The following is a 23,767-nucleotide window of genomic DNA, read 5'->3' as shown; positions in this document are numbered from 1 at the left end:
GTGATGAAATTGTTTATAAATGAAAAATAAAAAATAAATATCCAATCCTAATCCATATGGCTACTAATTTAATTACCTCAAATGGTCAAATTACACAGACCTGTAGTGGGGGAATGAAGATCTATACCATTTTTAGCACAACTGAACTGAGCTTCAGTAGTGCTATAGGGATCGCCCAGTGTCTGTCTGTCTGTCTGTCTGTCTGTCTGTCTGTCTGTCTGTGTGTCTGTCTGTGTGTGTGTGTGTGTGTGTAAACGACTTAAAGTCAAAAACTGCTGGACCGATTGCTTTGATATTCAGTGGTCATGTTACTAGTTGAGAAATTGTTCAAATGAAAATGATTGCATCAGAGATGTGGGTTTTGGGTCAAAAATGTGATTTTTGGTAAAAAAAATTCCAAAAGTACTGGGCAGATTGGCATGAAATTTGGTGGGAACATTCTTAGGGGTGAGTAAATTCCCTTAATAATAATGCAAATTAGGGTAAAAAATGTCTTTTTGGTCAAAAACCTATAATTCCAAAACTACTCAGCAGATTGGGCTGAAATTTAAAAGGGATGCACCTGTGGGTGTATAGCTGAAGAAATATCAAGCATATAATGATCTCATCAGTAATATGCAAATTAGGTGTAAAAATGTGAATTTTGGTCAAAAATTTATCTCAAAAAGTACTTGGTCAATGAGACTGAAACTTGGTGAAATGTTTCCAGAAGTCTTATTCTGCAGATTTTCTTCAAAATATTTTGACACAATTGGCCCTAGCAACCATGACCACACCCTTAGCAACAACCAAGTGGCAGTATATTTTGGTCAAATAACAAAATCATCTGGTAGGCAAGTGAGTAAACATTTTAAAAATGTGTGCAAATATCTCTAGCAACCATGACCATGCCCATAGCAACAGCGAAACGGTCGTATATTTCACAAAGATAACAGGGATTAATAGACAATTGAATAAACGCTCAAAAAATGCATGTAAATTTGCCTAGCAACAAGACCACGCCCATAGCAACAGCCAAATGATCACATATATTGCAAAGATAATATCAGGAATTCATACACAAGTGAACAAAAACATTCAAAAATGTATGCAAATATATCTAACAACATGACCACGCCCATAGCAACAGCCAAATGATCACTTATATCGCAAAGATAGCAACATGGTTGGATAGGCAACTGGATAGTCATTCAGCAAATGAACACCTATGGTTAGCATGGACTAGCATGTGGAGAAACATTTTTAAAAACTGTACAGTTGTGCTACAACGCTATTGGCGGTATTCTTTTAGTTGTATTGGTAGATCACTTAGTGGTGTTAGAGATTCTTTTTATATCAATTTAAACCAAGCACTTAATGAGTTTAAAGAACATGATATCATATTTTAGAAGAAGAAAAAATTAGTTCAAAATTTGCATTATGTTCAGTTTTGTCATTTGGTGAACTTATGAGAGTTAAATCTAATATCTTTGATAACGGGCTAACAACATGAACGATGTATCTCGACAACGCCCATGATGTGTATCTCAACAGCGCCATTGTAAACAGTATCGTGCGTATGTCCATTGTCACCATCCATATCACGTACACTTCAACATACATGAAGTACAAATGTAGAGATTAGAGATTTGTCGTTATTAAAAATTGGTAAAGAATATTTCAATTTACTATTATACACATGGTATACTTTATGCGTGTTACATGACTTAGAAGCTAGTCTTTTACAATGGGATGCCATGCATGCAAATTGTACAATTTCGAAAACAAATTGGCGGTCTCTCGATATGTTCCCGATAATGTTTCACTCAATGTGTCGGTAATTAGTCAATGTGTATTTTCAGAACTTTCAAATTTTTCAACAAGCTTTATGTTTTGGGGTATGTATATCCCATTCTGTGCAAAAATACTTGCAATTACGAAAGTACCACGTCGATCGGTCATACGTACATGTACTAGAAGTTCAACTACAAATGTATATTTACAAGTCACACCACACCTAGTCTAGTTCCTGATTGACCGTTTTCCATACTACGTTATCTTCATACTATACTGCTGTGCCAAGTCAATCCTGTTACTCTAGGCGTTGATTTTGGTTCAACCCCATTGTGGGCGAAGGGCGAACGACGCATGTGAGTAGTAATCCATCACAAATTGACAGGCTGTCGTCATTGTTCTCATGTTTCTAGGACTGATATGATATGCAAATGTCCAACCAGGACTCCACCTCCAGTCTGTTTAAACCAAAATCACGTGGGGATGCGACGTCATCATCATCTTTATATGAACACTGTAGGAGGAGCACAGAATTCTGTGCAAGAGTAATGAGATTGACTAGACAGTATACCCGGTAGTATGAAGATAATGTAGTATGGAATAGGGTCCATTAGGAACTAGACTACACTACATGTACACCATGTGTACATTTTGTAAGCTTTTTACAGAAAGTTTGAGGGTATAAATATTCATGTATTACCTTTGGGTTGTCTAATGATTTATCGCCACGTTTCTTGCCCTGTAAGACACTTCGAATTGCTGATACAGAATTGCAACAACATGATTGAAAGCTCGAGTGTATGTGTTTAACTTGTGGTGAAAGTGTGTTTGTATCTTCTTCGGTGTTTGCTGGGGTAATGAAAATTGATGTTCGATTTTGCAAAGCATTCTCTGAAAAGCAATAATGTGACACCCAATAAACATTAACCACTCCGGTGTACCTCCATTTTCATTTCTAGTCGCAGAATGCTTTTGCTACAAAGAGTGCGACTATCTCTTTTGTTGCAGATGGTAAGTGCTATATAGTCACACTCTTGTCAAAGATAGCTTCGGCTAGTAGCACTAAGGATCGCACACAGCAATCTGTGTTTTTGCTAAGGTTTGGGAACCCCGGTAACAGAAAGGGGGAAAGAGGTAAAACTGGTAGTGCTTCCCATGCAATGTATCATAGATTAGGTGGGGAACCCCGGTAAAATGATGTGGGAACCCCGGTAGATTTTACCTACTTACCGCCCTTAAATAAAACACTGAGCAAGTACTACTATAAACTACCAGTAACACTTTGGGTCGCATAATATCTTTAGCAGTACTCATACATGTACATACCTCCCCAGCATGGACATTTACCATCCAAGTGTTTCATTAGTACAGCCCATCGTGGACATTTACCATCCAAGTGTTTCATTAGTACAGCCCATCGTGGACATTTACCATACAAGTGTTTCATTAGTACAGCCCATCGTGGACATTTACCATCCAAGTGTTTCATTAGTACAGCCCATCATGCACATTTACCATCCAAGTGTTTCGTTAGTACAGCACATCATGGACATTTACCATCCAAGTGTTTCATTAGTACAGCACATCATGGACATTTACCATCCAAGTGTTTCATTAGTACAGCACATCATGGACATTTACCATCCAAGTGTTTCATTAGTACAGCCCATCATGAACATTTACCATCCAAGTGTTTCATTAGTACAGCACATCATGGACATTTACCATCCAAGTGTTTCATTAGTACAGCACATCATGGACATTTACCATCCAAGTGTTTCATTAGTACAGCACATCATGGACATTTACCATCCAAGTGTTTCATTAGTACAGCACAGCACACCATGGACATTTACCATCCAAGTGTTTCGTTAGTACAGCCCATCATGGACATTTACCATCCAAGTGTTCCATTAGTACAGCACATCATGGACATTTACAATCCAAGTGTTTCATTAGTACAGCACATCATGGACATTTACAATCCAAGTGTTTCATTAGTACAGCACATCATGGACATTTACCATCCAAGTGTTTCGTTAGTACAGCCCATCATGGACATTTACCATCCAAGTGTTTCATTAGTACAGCACATCATGGACATTTACCACCCAAATGTTTCGTTAGTACAGCCCATCATGGACATTTACCATCCAAGTCTTTCATTAGTACAGCACATCATGGACATTTACCATCCAAGTGTTCCATTAGTACAGCACATCATGGACATTTACCATCCAAGTGTTTCATTAGTACAGCACATCATGGACATTTACCATCCAAGTGTTTCATTAGTACAGCACATCATGGACATTTACCATCCAAGTGTTTCATTAGTACAGCACATCATGGACATTTACCATCCAAGTGTTTCATTAGTACAGCACATCATGGACATTTACCATCCAAGTGTTTCATTAGTACAGCACATCGTGGACATTTACCATCCAAGTGTTTCATTAGTACAGCCCATCATGGACATTTACCATCCAAGTGTTTCCTTAGTACAGCCCATCATGGACATTTACCATCCAAGTGTTTCATTAGTACAGCACATCGTGGACATTTACCATCCAAGTGTTTCATTAGTACAGCCCATCATGGACATTTACCATCCAAGTGTTTCATTAGTACAGCACATCATGGACATATACCATCCAAGTGTTTCGTTAGTACAGCCCATCATGGACATTTACCATCCAAGTGTTCCATTAGTACAGCACATCATGGACATTTACAATCCAAGTGTTTCATTAGTACAGCACATCGTGGACATTTACCATCCAAGTGTTTCCTTAGTACAGCCCATCATGGACATTTACCATCCAAGTGTTTCATTAGTACAGCACATCGTGGACATTTACCATCCAAGTGTTTCATTAGTACAGCCCATCATGGACATTTACCATCCAAGTGTTTCATTAGTACAGCACATCATGGACATATACCATCCAAGTGTTTCGTTAGTACAGCCCATCATGGACATTTACCATCCAAGTGTTCCATTAGTACAGCACATCATGGACATTTACAATCCAAGTGTTTCATTAGTACAGCACATCATGGACATTTACAATCCAAGTGTTTCATTAGTACAGCACATCGTGGACATTTACCATCCAAGTGTTTCATTAGTACAGCCCATCATGGACATTTACCATCCAAGTGTTTCATTAGTACAGCACATCATGGACATATACCATCCAAGTGTTTCGTTAGTACAGCCCATCATGGACATTTACCATCCAAGTGTTCCATTAGTACAGCACATCATGGACATTTACAATCCAAGTGTTTCATTAGTACAGCACATCATGGACATTTACCATCCAAGTGTTTCATTAGTACAGTCCATCATGGACATTTACCATCCAAGTGTTTCATTAGTACAGCACATCATGGACATTTACCATCCAAGTGTTTCATTAGTACAGCCCATCATGGACATTTACCATCCAAGTGTTTCATTAGTACAGCCCATCGTGGACATTTACCATCCAAGTGTTTCGTTAGTACAGCACATCGTGGACATTTACCATCCAAGTGTTGCGATAGTACAGCACATCATGGACATTTACCATCCAAGTGTTTCGTTAGTACAACCCATCGTGGACATTTACCATCCAAGTGTTCCATTAGTACAGCCCATCGTGGACATTTACCATCCAAGTGTTTCATTAGTACAGCCCATCGTGGACATTTACCATCCAAGTGTTCCATTAGTACAGCCCATCGTGGACATTTACCATCCAAGTGTTTCATTAGTACAGCCCATCGTGGACATTTACCATCCAGGTGTTTCATTAGTACAGCCCATCGTGGACATTTACCATCCAAGTGTTTCATTAGTACAGCACATCATGGACATTTACCATCCAAGTGTTCCATTAGTACAGCCCATCGTGGACATTTACCATCCAAGTGTTCCATTAGTACAGCCCATCGTGGACATTTACCATCCAAGTGTTCCATTAGTACAGCCCATCATGGACATTTACCATCCAAGTGTTTCATTAGTACAGCCCATCGTGGACATTTACCATCCAAGTGTTTCATTAGTACAGCCCATCATGGACATTTACCATCCAAGTGTTTCATTAGTACAGCACATCATGGACATTTACCATCCAAGTGTTTCATTAGTACAGCCCATCATGGACATTTACCATCCAAGTGTTTCATTAGTACAGCCCATCATGGACATTTACCATCCAAGTGTTTCATTAGTACAGCCCATCATGGACATTTACCATCCAAGTGTTTCATTAGTACAGCCCATCATGGACATTTACCATCCAAGTGTTTTGATAGTACAGCCCATCATGGACATTGTGCATAGATATGAAAATTGGCATGTATTATTTTAACGACATTTTTGGTGAATGATTATGTCTTACATGCAAATTCAATGTGTTCTTGTCGATGGCCACTCTGAATATAAAGTCTATACCATAAAATACAAAATTTATTATGTTTTCTTCCAAATGATGCAGCTAGAACACACAAGGTTACCTGTATGATTCTTACATGTACATGTACATCTGATGGTGTACAATATTGAGAGTAAGTCATTATATCCAACAAAACAGCTTTAAAAAGTTGTCTTGTCACAGCAAGTGTAAGACTAACTTTCAACCCTTATATGTCCAATCGAAGATATATGGAATGTAAGGCCTTGATCTGTTTGCCTGTACATATACAAATGTAATATATAATTGTACACATACACACACATATTACAACGTAGGTGCTAATGCACACATTTAACTCTTAAAAATTTGTTTTTTATTGCATCTGTTTTAACCCTTATGCTTTGAGCAATCTGCGTGTAGCCAAGTTTTTCCAAATCATCCATCAACACTTGCTTTAAGTTTAATCAAATCTTTATTGTTCTAGTTTCCAGAAGCACCTGGCATGCACAAGCCACTACTTCATCATTGCAAAAATACAAATAGCAATGCAAGAAAACACACTGATAGACATCTGAAGTTTACAACCTTTGCAGAAAGACTGGGATTAAATTTTACAAGTACATGTTTTGGATTTATCCTGTTTGTTGCTGCAATCACCCTTTTATCTTGGAATGAGGTATGCTAAACATTTTGAATTAACATTCCAAATTCCTTTTTGTTACTATTTAGTTTCAAATTTTGCCATTTGTTTTGAAATAACACTGAGTGAAATTTCATGTGTAGGGACACAACCCGAATGTATAATGTAGTACTATATTGACTGTGAGGTGATAAGGTGCATTATAACACTATGCTGACTGTGAGGTGATAAGGGACATTATAAAACTATACTGACTGTGAGGTGATAGGGGCATTATAACACTATGCTGTGAGGTGATAAGGGACATTATAAAACTATACTGACTGTGAGGTGATAGGGGCATTATAAAACTATACTGACTGTGAGGTGATAAGGGACATTATCAAACTATACTGACTGAGGTGATAAGGGACATTATAACACTATACTGACTGTGAGGTGATAGGGGCATTACAACACTATGCTGACTGTGAGGTGATAAGGGACATTATAAAACTATACTGACTGAGGTGATAAGGGACATTATAACACTATACTGACTGTGAGGTGATAAGGGGCATTATAACACTATGCTGACTGTGAGGTGATAAGGGACATTATAAAACTATACTGAATGAGGTGATAAGGGACATTATAACACTATACTGACTGTGAGGTGATAAGGGGCATTATAACACTATGCTGACTGTGAGGTGATGAGGGACATTATAACACTATACTGACTGTGAGGTGATAAGGGACATTATAACACTATGCTGACTGAGGTGATAAGAGACATTATAAAACTATACTGACTGTGAGGTGATAAGGGGCATTATAACACTATGCTGACTGTGAGGGGATAAGGGACATTATAAAACTGCTGACTGTGAGGTGATAAGGGACATTATAAAACTATACTGACTGAGGTGATAAGGGACATTATAACACTATACTGACTGTGAGGTGATAAGGGGCATTATAACACTATACTGACTGAGGTGATAAGGGACATTATAAAACTATACTGACTGTGAGGTGATAAGGGACATTATAACACTATGCTGACTGAGGTGATAAGGGACATTATGTATGTATGTATGTATGTATGTATGTATGTATGTATGTATGTATGTATGTATGTATGTGTGTATGTATGTACATGTATGTATGTATGTATGTATGTATGTATGTATGTATGTATGTGTGTGTATGTATGTACATGTATGTATGTATGTATGTATGTATGTATGTATGTATGTATGTATGTATGTAATAATTGTACTTGTATGGACATGTACATTGTACATGTATGTATGTAAAAATATGTATCTTATAATTACAATGTAATGTACAAGTAATGTGATGTTTGTGTGTGTAGGTGTTGGTGTGTGAGTGTTGGTGTGTGTGTGTGTGTGTGTGTGTGTGTGTGTGTGTGTGTGTGTGTGTGTGCGAAAACACCTTGAATTCAAAAACTGACTGATATTTGGTGGGAAAATTAACATTATATTTTGTTTGTAGAGTGAAAATTGTTCAATTGAGTATGATCACATCAGTGATGTGCGTTTTAGGTTAAAACTGTGATTTTTGGTAAACAAACTTAACCTCCAAAACTACTGGGCAGATTGGCTTGAAATTTGATAGGCAATGTCTTTTGGATGTGTAGATGAAGTGTTATTCATGACATGATGATCCCATCAGTGAAATGAGGTCTAAAAATCTCTTCTTCTTTTTTTAAAAATTGTATTTCAAAAAGTAGAATGATGAATGGAGTTGAAATTTGGTGGGTTGTTTGTGGATGTGTTATTCTGATATGGTTCAACAATGTAGACAAATTAGAATAATTGGAATAATTCTTACTGTCTTAAACACGTTGACTTTCACATTCACTAATAAAACCGATAGCTTGAATTGACAATAAAGACATACTTGTACCCTACATATACAAGGCAACTGTTCTTAGGGGATCATATGAGATGCATTGATCATTGTCACCTATAGAACCAATATTATGTAGAGAATGAGATATTACTTCCGACAAGCCTAGTGTTCAACAACTAATTCTACTATTTATGTAGTATTGTTCATATAACACACAGACAGGGCCAGTAGTGCCAGCTGTAGGCACAGCAAATCATCTGTCTCTATGTCTCCAGTCTCTGTTTACTTTGTGCCTGTCAGTTTCAAGAGGCCACATCAACCTGCAGTAATCATATTTTGTCAAGACTACATTTGATGAATGATCAGTGTTTGAATCGTTATTTTGACTTTTTTCTCACCACAGAGAAGAGTTGTCACACTTTCTAGTGCAGTGGAAGAAGGACTTGGGTTAGTAGTGCCATTATCAACATCTCAGGTTGCATTTGATGAACACAATAACAAGTTGGTGCATGTAATGGGAACACTTACAACAAATAAGGTATGTATGAGCTCTCAGCTCGTCAAATTTTGATTTGTGTATTCATTAAAATGTATGTAAATAGGTTTCAGCAAAGAAGCAAAATACTCATCGCTGATTTTTAAAAAAATCAAGTTTTCGTAATTAATATCATATTTTTGTCAAAAATGTCATACAAATCTTTAATCACCTATGAAAACTACGTTATTTGCAGGCAAAGAGTCAGAAACTTTGGAAACCTGTTTACATACACTTTAAATTTCTAATTCTTGGATAAGATACATGTAAGATGATTATTATCCTTTCATTTTGAAAATTATGTGCGTCTTTTTAGCATATCAACTGAATCATAAGTTTCAAATGACATTACACTGCTCATTTATAAGAAACTTATCTTTCAACTAATTCCTACACAATGCACACATGACCTTAGCAACTGAAGGCCAAGGTGAAATAGATCAGATCATATGATGTCAAAAATCTTACTACATTTGTACTTGGGTGAATTAACGATATGATACAATTTATTGAAATTTACAACATTTGTACTTGGGTGAATTAACGATATGATACAATTTATTGAAATTTACAACATTTGTACTTGGGTGAATTAATGATATGATACAATTTATTGAAATTTACAACATTTGTACTTGGGTGAATTAACGATATGATACAATTTATTGAAATTTACAACATTTGTACTTGGGTGAATTAGCGATATGATACAATTTATTGAAATTTACAACATTTGTACTTGGGTGAATTAGCGATATGATACAATTTATTGAAATTTACAACATTTGTACTTGGGTGAATTAGCGATATGATACAATTTATTGAAATTTACAACATTTGTACTTGGGTGAATTAGCGATATGATACAATTTATTGAAATTTACAATCACATAGACATTAATCTTTTTGGTCCAAAATAGAAACATGAAAGTTAAAATTTCTATAACAAACTTTCTTTTTACAGAGGAGAAAATTAATTTGCAAAACAAGATTTTTAGCATAACTGAACTGATAAGGTTTAGTAGTGCTACAGGCATGGCAAGGTGTCTGTCTGTCTGTGTGTGTGTGTGTGTGTGTGTGTGTGTGTGTGTGTGTGTGTGTGTGTGTAACAACTTAAACTCAAAAACCAACAGATTGCCTTGGTATTTGATGGGGACATTACTTTTGGTATCTAGTTTGGAGATTGTTCAAAGCAAAATGATCGCATCACAGGTACGTGTTTTGGGTAAAAAAAACATGATTCGTGGTGTGAGAAAATGCTTTGACTCAGCCTAGAAATGAAAGGTTATTCTTTTATTGATGTCATGAAATCATTAAATCTTTATGGGCTACTTCATGTCTCAATGTCAATGGCATCAAGATAACCATCTGTTTGAGGTTGCTTGGAAACACTGTTTTTAGCACAGCTGAATGAAATCATAGACAGTGTCTATGATTAAAACAGATTCATTCATGTTACAGAGACGATAAAGAGTCTTGTTCATTGATATTATCTGTCTATCTGTGATTGACTTAAACTTAAAGAAACTGAAAAGTCAAAAACCACTGGGAAGAATATTTACATTTTCTGTAAGGATGATGATTTCAGTCTCTAGTTAGCAGACTGAAGGTCAATAGTATTTTCACTGTTGTTGCTTAGTATACATTTATTGTAGGATATGACACCTACAATACATGTACATAAAAAGTGAAATTAATCTATCCAACATGGTAAAATTGTCATTGAAACAATGAAAGAAGATTCATCACTGTGAGATTAATTCTGACGAGTATAAAAGTCAGTATTACTACTATCTGCCATTGCTTGCTATACTAACTGGCATGAACTGGAACCCTCTGTGGTGTCATTATCCCCAAAAGGGAGATCTATAGGCAGTGTAACTTCAAGTTCATGGCTGCTCGGGTCGCCGCTGATCACCAATTTTAACTCTTTTTTCTCACTTATAAAATATAATATTTCTAATATTTTAAATGTTGCACCAACAATTAAACATTTTATCTTAAAACTTAAATGTTATCACTTGCAAATAAATTTTGGGCAAAAATCTTGTTTTGCAAATTCTGTTCAGCAAAAAGAAAGTTTTGTCATAGATATTTTAACTATTTGCTTTCGTGTTGCTATTTTGGGCCAAAAAATAATGTTTTGTCCTATGAAATAAAAGTTTTATTCTTGTATTAAATATTTTGCTCTCAAAAACCTTTTATTTAGTCCCCAAATTTATTGTTCCTGTGTCACCTATAGGATAGGCCACCATACTAAAACCAAGGTGTTAGTTAGCTGTATTATAGTTTAGATGCTGTGATCAACATCATGCTAGCTGTATAGTTTAGATGCTGTGATCTATACCATATTAGCTGTATAGTTTAGATGCTGTGGTCAATGTCATGTTAGCTGTATAGTTTAGATGCTGTTTTCTATGTCATGCTAGCTGTATAGTTTAGATGCTGTGATCTATATCATGCTAGCTGTATAGTTTAGATGCTGTGATCTATATCATGCTAGCTGTATAGTTTAGATGCTGTGGTCAATGTCATGTTAGCTGTATTATAGTTTAGATGCTGCGATCAATATCATGTTAGCTGTATAGTTTAGATGCTGTGATCTATGTCATGCTAGCTGTATAGTTTAGATGCTGTGATCTATACCATGTTAGCTGTATAGTTTAGATGTTGTGATCTATATCATGTTAGCTGTATTATAGTTTAGATGCTGTGATTAGAATATACATTCACTGTGACTGACCTCATTTACATAGTTGTGAATTATTCATTATACCTAATATGCAAATATACTGTTATAGTGCCCTCAGGGGATCACTTTGAAATAAAGTACACCTGGATGTATTGTCTTCTCCAGTAGTGTTGTACAAGCATACAGTGGTGTGTTCATTTTTATTCATCCATTAATATCTCCTCCATCATGAGTAATCCCAACAACCCAACAGGTTATGGGCCCAGTGCAAGTGTCCACGGACGTTATGGGAGATTGATTTTCGATGGAGATGAGCGAAAATTTGAACAGTGGAAGGTAAAGTTTCTTGGCTATTTGAAGTTACAAAAACTCAAGGATATTATCTTAACGCCAGAAGGAACGGCTGTTGATGCAGACAAAAATGAAGAAGTCTATGCAGAGTTAATTCAGTTCTTGGATGATAAAAGTCTGTCTTTAGTTATGAGAGATGCGGAGAATGACGGTCGTAAAGCATTTAAGATTTTGAAAGAACATTATGCTGGGTCAACCACACCTAGAATTATAACACTGTACACTGAACTCACGTCATTGGTTATGCAACCTCATGAAACACCAACTAGTTATATTATTCGAGCTGAGACCACAGCGGCAGCACTCAAAGATGCAGGTGAAAATGTTACCGATAGTCTATTAATTGCTATGGTATTAAAAGGCTTGCCAGATAACTATAGGCCATTTGTTGTAGTTATTACCCAAAGTGAGAAGAAGCAGACATTTAGTGAATTCAAAGTTGCTTTACGAAGTTTTGAAGACACTGAACGTACTAGATCTTCTGCTTCATTTGATGACTCGATCATGAAGACTGTGAACAGTAACAATCCTGTAAATCAAAGTTCATTCGCAACGACCAAGGCCACAAGTAATATTATATGTTATAGGTGCGGTCAGCAAGGCCATATAGCTCGGAAGTGCGAGAAAAAGCCAAGTAGATGGTGTAGTGTCTGTCGAAACTCCTCACACACGAACAGAACATGTCGCAGAAAGGGGAAAGAAATGTATGGTAAAGACAAAGTTAACCAAGTCACAGAATCAAATGATGAACATACTTTTGCATTCCATGCAAATGTGTTTACTGGAGGTGTGAATAGCGTGATGAATGATAAACTGTTGGTAGATTGTGGTGCTACTGCACATATAATTACTGATGAATCGAAATTTATCAATTATGACGCATCATTTAGACCAGATAAACACTTTATCGAACTGGCAAATGGAACGAAGTCTAATAATGTTGCCCTCAGGCAAGGTGATGTGAAAGTTCCATTATTGGATGTTAACGGCAAAAACAGCTTTGCATTACTGAAAGATGCCTTATACATTCCATCATACCCCCAAGACATATTTTCGGTACAGGCAGCAACTGAACGGGGTGCAAGCGTGACATTTCAGCCTGATTCAGCGGAACTAAGACACAAGGACGGTACAAAGTTTAACATTGAGAAACGTGGTAGATTGTATTATCTGCCAACACATTGTGATACTGTTACTTCTAGATCTGATAATGTTAACTATACTAGTGACTTGCAGGGTTGGCATGAAATACTAGGTCATTGTAACCATGATGATATTGTAAAAGTTGAAAAACTTGTTGATGGTATGAAAGTGATTGGTAATATTTCTAAACCTGATGATTGTAATATTTGCATACTGGGGAAAATGACAAAAGGTCGGAATAGAGGACCCCGTGCTCGCTCAACTGTCCCATTAGAGTTGGTTCATACAGATCTGGCCGGGCCCATCGACCCAATTTCTAAGGGAAATTTCAAATATGCGGCGATTTTCACAGATGACTATTCAGGATTAATGTTTGTTTATTTCCTGAAAAGTAAAAGTGACACATTAGCTGCAACGGAACAATTCCTAGCAGATTCCTCCCCGTGGGGAAACGTAAAGACCCTAAGGTCAGATAATGGTTCCGAATTCACTTCAAGGGCATTTAAGTCGCTTCTGAGAAGGAACAAAATAAGACATGAAACCTCTGCCCCCTATTCCCCTCATCAGAATGGGACCGCTGAGCGGCATTGGAGAACGTTATTCGAAATGGGGAGATGTCTACTTATTCAGGCTAACCTGGATAAAGATATGTGGCCGTATGCAGTAATGGCGGCAGCCTACATACGAAATAGATGCTATAATAAACGTACAAATCAGACGCCATATTTCGCTTTTACTGGGCGTAAGCCAAATTTAGGCAACATGAGAGTATTTGGATCAGAGTGCTATACATACGTATATACGAAAGGGAAATTAGATCCAAGATGTAATAAAGGTATATTTGTAGGATATGATAAAGGTAGTCCTTCATATTTAGTATATCATCCTGAAACTGACAAGGTTATGAGACATAGGGTAGTTAAATTCACTATGAAAGGTGCCACTATGATGAGTACATCAGATGATAAAATTGAAACTAAGATATTGAATAGTGATGATGATGGTTTCGTATTGAAACGAGATAGTAATGAAGTTGGATTACAGATAGAACCTAATGAGGCTAGACCAGAAAATAATTCTAATAAACCACCTGTAGGATCTGAAATTGATGGTGAAGCAATTTTAGATTCAGAATCTTCCGACAGAAGATATCCAAACAGGGTAAGAAAACCACCTGCATACCTCAGTGACTATGTCACTGACTTTGAAGGTGACCAAGCAATGTCCAGTATTGATTATTGTTACAGAGTTTCTGCTTTTCCTCAGACTTATGAGGAAGCAATCAAAGCACCAGACTCTGAAAATTGGAAGATTGCTATGCAAGATGAAATGAATTCTCTGAAAGAGAATGATACATTCATCTTAACTACATTACCAGAGGGTAAAAAGACCGTGGGAGGTCGTTGGGTATATACTATTAAAGAAAGTGCTGATAGTTCCCAAACTTATAAAGCTAGGTATGTAGCAAAGGGATATAGTCAGATGAAAGGTATAGATTATAATGAAACGTTCGCGCCAACTGCAAGAATGACTTCGGTCCGTATTCTCATGCAGATAGCTGCACAACATGATTTGATTTTACATCAAATGGATGTTAAAACAGCATATCTCAATGCTCCAATAGATTGTGAAATATACATGGATCAACCTGAAGGTTTTGAAGTTCCAAATGATGGTAAAAATAAATTAGTGTGCAAATTGAACAAATCTCTGTACGGTTTGAAACAGTCAGGAAGAAATTGGAATAGTCTCTTACACAGTTACTTGTCTGAAAATGACTTCATACAAAGTTCTGTTGACCCATGTTTGTACACAAAACAGGTTGACAACGGGATAATTGTAATACTTATCTGGGTTGATGACCTTATCCTTGGAGCAAGTAGTGACAACTTATTACGTAATGTCAAACAAATGCTAAATGCTAAATTTAGAATGAAAGATCTTGGTAAACTTTCATACTTCTTGGGGATAAATTTTGAACAAGACGATGGTATTGTCAAAATGAATCAGAAGAAGTACTTGTGTAAAATGCTCGAAAGATTTGAAATGTCCGAGTGTAAACCAAGGTCTACGCCATCAGAACAAAAACTTGAGTGTAATAATGAAGAACCAGCTGATCCTAGAATATATCGTGAAGTTGTGGGTAGTTTGATATATGCAATGACATGTACTAGACCAGACATATGTTGGATTGTAACTAAGTTGTCACAATATCTGTCAAAACCACTCAAGGCCCACTGGGTGGCAGCAAAACATGTACTGAGATATTTAAAGGGTACTCTTGATTACCAGTTGTGTTTCAAGAAATGTGATGATAATCTTGCTTTAACCAGTTATAGTGATGCGGACTGGGCATCATGTGTAGATGATCGACGTAGTGTCAGTGGATACTGTTTTAGTTTAACTAAAACAGGTCCTCTAATATCTTGGAAATCCAAGAAACAACAAACGGTTGCCCTATCATCCTGTGAAGCAGAATATATGGCACTTGCAGCAACTATTCAAGAAACTATATACATAACTCAATTATTGAATGATATTAGTATTAGTGATAACCAAGAGCCTGCTTTAATTTTGGAGGACAACCAGGGCACAATTGCATTAGCTAAAAACCCTGTCAACCACAAAAGATCGAAACATATTGATATACGGTACCATTTTATTCGTCATGAATTAAACAGTGGTAAAGTAGTCTTGAGATATTGTGCCACAGATAACATGGTGGCTGATATACTAACTAAGCCAGCAACTAAGTTTAAGCTAGACAAGTTTAAAGATTATATTTTTGGATAATTGACATCTTGTATATTTAACATCACAAGAAAATAAGAGATTTTTCGAGATGGAAACAATGTAATTATGATTTGATGCATATATCTTGTATTTAAGTTTTGTAATGACAAATGCATAAGATACAGGAAAATGAGATCAAGAGGGGGTGTTAGAATATACATTCACTGTGACTGACCTCATTTACATAGTTGTGAATTATTCATTATACCTAATATGCAAATATACTGTTATAGTGCCCTCAGGGGATCACTTTGAAATAAAGTACACCTGGATGTATTGTCTTCTCCAGTAGTGTTGTACAAGCATACAGTGGTGTGTTCATTTTTATTCATCCATTAATATCTCCTCCATCATGAGTAATCCCAACAACCCAACAGTTTTGCAAATTCTGTTCAGCAAAAAGAAAGTTTTGTCATAGATATTTTAACTATTTGCTTTCGTGTTGCTATTTTGGGCCAAAAAATAATGTCTTGTCCTATGAAATAAAAGTTTTATTCTTGTATTAAATATTTTGCTCTCAAAAACCTTTTATTTAGTCCCCAAATTTATTGTTCCTGTGTCACCTATAGGATAGGCCACCATACTAAAACCAAGGTGTTAGTTAGCTGTATTATAGTTTAGATGCTGTGGTCAACATCATGCTAGCTGTATAGTTTAGATGCTGTGATCTATACCATATTAGCTGTATAGTTTAGATGCTGTGGTCAATGTCATGTTAGCTGTATAGTTTAGATGCTGTTTTCTATGTCATGCTAGCTGTATAGTTTAGATGCTGTGATCTATATCATGCTAGCTGTATAGTTTAGATGCTGTGATCTATATCATGTTAGCTGTATAGTTTAGATGCTGTGGTCAATGTCATGTTAGCTGTATTATAGTTTAGATGCTGTGATCAATATCATGTTAGCTGTATAGTTTAGATGCTGTGATCTATGTCATGCTAGCTGTATAGTTTAGATGCTGTGATCTATACCATGTTAGCTGTATAGTTTAGATGTTGTGATCTATATCATGTTAGCTGTATTATAGTTTAGATGCTGTGATCAATATCATGCTAGCTGTATAGTTTAGATGCTGTGATCTATACCATATTAGCTGTATAGTTTAGATGCTGTGATCAATATCATAATAGCTGTATAGTTTAGATGCTGTGATCTATGTCATGCTAGCTGTATAGTTTAGATGCTGTGATCTATACCATGTTAGCTGTATAGTTTAGATGCTGTGATCTTTGTCATGCTAGCTGTATAGTTTAGATGTTGTGATCTATATCATGCTAGCTGTATAGTTTAGATGTTGTGATCAATATCATGTTAGCTGTATTATAGTTTAGATGCTGTGATAAATATCATGTTAGCTGTATAGATTAGATGCTGTGATCTATGTCATGCTAGCTGTATAGTTTAGATGCTGTGATCTATACCATGTTAGCTGTATAGTTTAGATGCTGTGATCTATACCATGTTAGCTGTATAGTTTAGATGCTGTGATCTATATCATGTTAGCTGTATAGTTTAGAAGCTGTGATCTATATCATGTTAGCTGTATAGTTTAGATGCTGTGATCTATATCATGTTAGCTGTATAGTTTAGATGTTGTGATCTATATCATGTTAGCTGTATTATAGTTTAGATGCTGTGATCTATACCATGTTAGCTGTATAGTTTAGATGCTGTGATCTATATTATGTTAGTTGTATAGTTTAGATGTTGTGATCTATATCATGTTAGCTGTATTATAGTTTAGATGCTGTGATCTATATCATGTTAGCTGTATAGTTTAGATGCTGTGATCTATATCATGTTAGCTGTATAGTTTAGATGCTGTGATCTATATCATGTTAGCTCTATAGTTTAGATGCTGTGATCTATATATTCAATTGGGAACTGTTCATGAGTGTGATGTCATTTAATCCCAACAGCTTCTAGAAGACCTAGACTATGATGTTCAAGTGGAAGCTGTCAAATTACGTAGAGAAGTAGAAATGTATCAATGGGAAGAGATAAGAAGAACCAAACAAATATATGACGCTGGTGAAGCAAGAACCCAAACGGTTTATTCATATAGTAAGAAATGAGTGTCTGTTACTGGGACTTCTTTGACTTCTACCACCACCAGAAAGTCTGGGGAATGTAGAATAACTGATAGTAACATAGGATTGTGACTGACACTGGATTCAGACAGTTTCTGATCGAATGAAAAGGATTCCTTAGGCTAATTTTCATTTTCGTCAACTCTGTGTATATATGTGTGTGTGTGTGTGTGTGTGTGTGTGTGTGTGTGTGTGTGTGTGTGTGTGTGTGTGTGTGTGTGTGTGTGTGTGTGTGTAAGATTTATCCGTAGTACAGTGCTCGATACGTCTGCACGCAGAGCGGAGTATATGTTGAGGGTAGAAGAAAATCAAGTCGGGTTTTTTGTCTCTACAAGCCTGTTTCGTGAGTAAATCACTCGTCAGGAGATGTTGATGTATATATATATATATATATATATATATATATATATATATATATATATATATATATATATATATATATATATATATATATATATATATATATATATATATATATATATATATATATATATATATATATATATATATATATATGTATATATATATATATATATATATATTATATATATATATATATATATATATATATATATATATATATATATATATATATATATATATATATATATATATATATATATATATATATATATATATATATATATAACCCGCAGAATAAAATATAGGGGTGATTGAACTATATGATGGTCACAGTTGTGATAGACAAGTATAGAATATAGGGTGATTGAACTATGTGATTGTCATGGTTGTGATTGACAAGTATAGAATATAGGGGTGATTGAACTATGTGATTGTCATGGTTGTGATAGACAAGTATAAAATATAGGGGTGATTGAACTATGTGATTGTCATGGTTGTGATAGACAAGTATAGAAAATAGAGTGATTGAACTAGGTGATTGTCATGGTTGTGATAGACAAGTATAGAATATAGAGGTGATTGAACTATGTGATTGTCATGGTTGTGATAGACAAGTATAAAATATAGGGGTGATTGAACTAAGTGATTGTCATGGTTGTGATAGACAAGTATAGAATATAGAGGTGATTGAACTATGTGATTGTCATGGTTGTGATAGACAAGTATAAAATATAGGGGTGATTGAACTATGTGATTGTTATGGTTGTGATAGACAAGTATAGAATATAGGGGTGATTGAACTATATGATTGTCATGGTTGTGATAGACAAGTATAAAATATAGGGGTGATTGAACTATGTGATTGTTATGGTTGTGATAGACAAGTATAGAATATAGGGGTGATTGAACTATGTGATTGTCATGGTTGTGATAGACAAGTATAAAATATAGGGGTGATTGAACTATGTGATTGTCATGGTTGTGATAGACAAGTATAGAATATAGGGGTGATTGAACTATGTGATTGTCATGGTTGTGATAGACAAGTATAAAATATAGGGGTGATTGAACTATGTGATTGTCATGGTTGTGATAGACAAGTATAGAAAATAGAGTGATTGAACTATGTGATTGTCATGGTTGTGATAGACAAGTATAGAATATAGTGGTGATTGAACTATGTGATTGTCATGGTTGTGATAGACAAGTATAAAATATAGGGGTGATTGAACTATGTGATTGTCATGGTTGTGATAGACAAGTATAGAATATAGGGGTGATTGAACTATGTGATTGTCATGATTGTGATAGACAAGTATAAAATATAGGGGTGATTGAACTATGTGATTGTCGTGGTTGTGATAGACAAGTATAAAATATAGGGGTGATTGAACTATGTGATTGTCGTGGTTGTGATAGACAAGTATAAAATATAGAGGTGATTGAACTATGTGATTGTCATGGTTGTGATAGACAAGTATAAAATATAGGGGTGATTGAACTATGTGATTGTCATGGTTGTGATAGACAAGTATAGAAAATAGGGTGATTGAACTATGTGATTGTCATGGTTGTGATAGACAAGTATAAAATATAGGGGTGATTGAACTATGTGATTGTTATGGTTGTGATAGACAAGTATAAAATATAGGGGTGATTGAACTATGTGATTGTCATGGTTGTGATAGACAAGTATAGAATATAGAGGTGATTGAACTATGTGATTGTCATGGTTGTGATAGACAAGTATAGAATATAGAGGTGATTGAACTATGTGATTGTCATGGTTGTGATAGACAAGTATAGAATATAGAGGTGATTGAACTATGTGATTGTCATGGTTGTGATAGACAAGTATAGAATATAGGGGTGATTGAACTATGTGATTGTCATGGTTGTGATAGACAAGTATAAAATATAGAGGTGATTGAACTATGTGATTGTCATGGTTGTGATAGACAAGTATAGAATATAGGGGTGATTGAACTATGTGATTGTCATGGTTGTGATAGACAAGTATAAAATATAGGGGTGATTGAACTATGTGATTGTCATGGTTGTGATAGACAAGTATAAAATATAGGGGTGATTGAACTATGTGATTGTCATGGTTGTGATAGACAAGTATAAAATATAGGGGTGATTGAACTATGTGATTGTCATGGTTGTGATAGACAAGTATAAAATATAGGGGTGATTGAACTAAGTGATTGTCATGGTTGTGATAGACAAGTATAGAATATAGGGGTGATTGAACTATGTGATTGTCATGGTTGTGATAGACAAGTATAAAATATAGGGTGATTGAACTATGTGATTGTCATGGTTGTGATAGACAAGTATAGAATATAGAGGTGATTGAACTATGTGATTGTCATGGTTGTGATAGACAAGTATAAAATATAGGGGTGATTGAACTATGTGATTGTCATGGTTGTGATAGACAAGTATAGAATATAGGAGTGATTGAACTATGTGATTGTCATGGTTGTGATAGACAAGTATAGAATATAGGAGTGATTGAACTATGTGATTGTCGTGGTTGTGATAGACAAGTATAACCTTTACATATTGTATTACAGACAAGCGATGGCAACCCGAACTTATTGAGAGTGAAGACTTTGAAGAGAATGAACTTCATAGGAATCCAATGTAAGTAAAGTCACTAAAATTAATCATTATTTTCATGATAAGGCCAAATAAAAAAAGTTTTTTGCTTCCGGTCACCCGACCCCACCTAGTTTTTCATGCCGACCCTGAACATTTTTTTAAACGTATTCGAGAAAAATAATAATAAAATCGCGAAAATCATGAAGTCTCGCAAGAAATAGTGGATGTGGAAACTGACATCAACTTAAAAAGACAATATAAAACTATTCTTCCAATCTGTACTGTAATGGCTGTACATCTGATAGGAAGAAATAAACAACACAGAGACCATTTGGAAAACAGTGGAAAACCTGAACTAGACACACATGAAAAAAAATATATAATAAAATAAAATAAAAAATCTACCTACCGCCACCTATTTTAAAATTGAATGTAATCAGAACCACAATTTTTTTTTAAATGCCTAAGCAATGTATAACCGACATTTGTAATAATTGCCGACATTTGTAATAATTGCCGAAATTTGTAATAAAATTGCTGACATTTGTAAGAAATTGCCGATATTTGTAATAAACTGACGACATTTGTAATAAATTCTGTGAACGACAATTGTAATAAAAATAACCGATATTTGTAATAAATGTCAGAAAAAAATGTGTAATAAACCTGCCGAAATTTATAATAAAAAAAAAGTTAAGGGGGTTCCTCTCTGATTTTCAAAAAAATGGAGTTACTCATTCTAAAAATTTTTCCTAGAATAAATTTACAACAATTATGTAAGCCACTTGGCCCATTGAGTCTTTGTCAATCAATCAATCAATCAATCAATCAATCAGTCATTAATAAGTCTACTTATCTACCTATCTACTTACTTATATACCTACCAGTACCTACATTATATACCCAGCAGTACTCATGTACCAACCGAACCCATCAGTTCAAATCATAATTCCATCACTTGATCAACACGTCATGCTTTATTGAACGAATGTAAATTTTGATCATTGGCGGACGTGTTGTTAAATTGACTTTGTCGAAAGATAACTGGTTGTTAGTCTTATGGATTGGGTTCCGTCTGTCCGTGCGTCCGTCCGTCCGTCCGTCCATGCATCCGTCCGTCTGCAGCTGTTTCTTGGAGATGCCTGGACCGATTTTTTTCAAACTTGGTACAGGGGCAACATACTATGGCATACATATACACGTCAATTTGTTTTATGATATGATCCAATATGGCCGCCTAGCAGCCATTTTGTTGCGAATTTTCCCTGTCCAAAGCCATAACTCAGACATGCTTGAACAGATCTCATTCAAAGTTGGTATTAGCACAGTGTTAAATGACATACATGTGCATATTCATTGTTGTCGTGATACGATCCAATATGGCTGCCTGGCAGCCATTTTGTTTGCGAATTTTCCATGTCCAAAGCCATAACTCAGACATGCTTGAACAGATCTCATTCAAAGTTGGTATTAGGACAGTGTTCTATAACATACATGTGCATATACATTGTTGTCGTGATACAATCCAATATGGCTGCCTGGCAGCCATTTTGTTTGCGAATTTTCCATGTCCAAAGCCATAACTCAGACATGCTTGAACAGATCTTGTTCAAAGTTGGTATTAGGACAGTGTTCTAAGACATACATGTGCATATTCATTTTCGTCTTGATACAATCCGATATGGTGGCCTGGCAGCCATTTTGTTGGTGCGGTTTTCATGTCCAAAGCCATAACTCAGACATGCTTGAACAGAGTAGTGATATCAAAAACAACCATGTGAGGCCAAACAACATTAACCAGGTTTGAAAATGACAACATAAACTGCCAGTTCCTTAAAACCCATTACACAGGGAATTTTAATAAAGTTTCTTAGATTCAGGTGTTTAATTTGTTGAAATCTAGGATTGGTGAAGATGAGGCATTGATTGTAAATTTTATTGTCAGTTTTACTTCAAATGTCGTTACAGATGTCGGCAATTGTATTACAAATGTCGGCAATGTTATTACAAATGTCGTCAATTTTATTACAAATGTCATTAGTTTATTACAATGTCGTCAATTTTATTACAAATGTCAATTTTATTACAAATTTGGTTAGTTTATTAATATTACAAATGTCGCCAATTTTATTACAAATGTTGTTAGTTTATTACAAATGTCGGCAATTTTATTACAAATGCCATTAGTCTATTACAGATGTCAGCAATGTTATTACAAATGTCGTTTGTTTTTTACAAATGTCGGCAATTGTATTACAAATGTCGGCAATTTTATTACAAATGTCGTCAGTTTATTACAATGTCGGCAATTTTATTAAAATAGTTTGTTACAAATGTCAGCAATTTTATTACAGATGTCGTTAGTTTATTACAAATGTCGGCAATTTTATTACAAATGCGGTTAGTTTATTTCAAATGTCATTATTTAGTTTATTACAAATGTGGACAATTTTATTACAGATGTCGTTAGTTTATTACAAATGTTGTTAGTTTATTACAAATG

The 23,767-nt window shown here is 35.3% G+C and overlaps 1 protein-coding gene across 1 annotated transcript in view; it reads left to right on the top strand.

The window, feature by feature from the left end:
- Positions 1 to 23,767, top strand: part of LOC144440784 (transmembrane protein 43-like) — a 55,127-nt gene that overhangs the window by 9,521 nt on the left and 21,839 nt on the right. Inside the window, exons 2-5 of the mRNA XM_078130173.1 lie at positions 6,670 to 6,861; positions 9,089 to 9,223; positions 18,121 to 18,265; positions 21,237 to 21,306. Of these exons, the coding sequence (XP_077986299.1) occupies positions 6,670 to 6,861; positions 9,089 to 9,223; positions 18,121 to 18,265; positions 21,237 to 21,306 (542 nt within the window). The remainder of the gene's footprint in view (positions 1 to 6,669; positions 6,862 to 9,088; positions 9,224 to 18,120; positions 18,266 to 21,236; positions 21,307 to 23,767) is intronic.

This window comes from Glandiceps talaboti, chromosome 1, assembly GCF_964340395.1.
Source record: "Glandiceps talaboti chromosome 1, keGlaTala1.1, whole genome shotgun sequence".
Taxonomy (NCBI): domain Eukaryota; kingdom Metazoa; phylum Hemichordata; class Enteropneusta; family Spengelidae; genus Glandiceps; species Glandiceps talaboti.
Note: the sequence above shows the minus strand (reverse complement) of the source record. Positions and strands in the feature narration are given on the sequence as shown.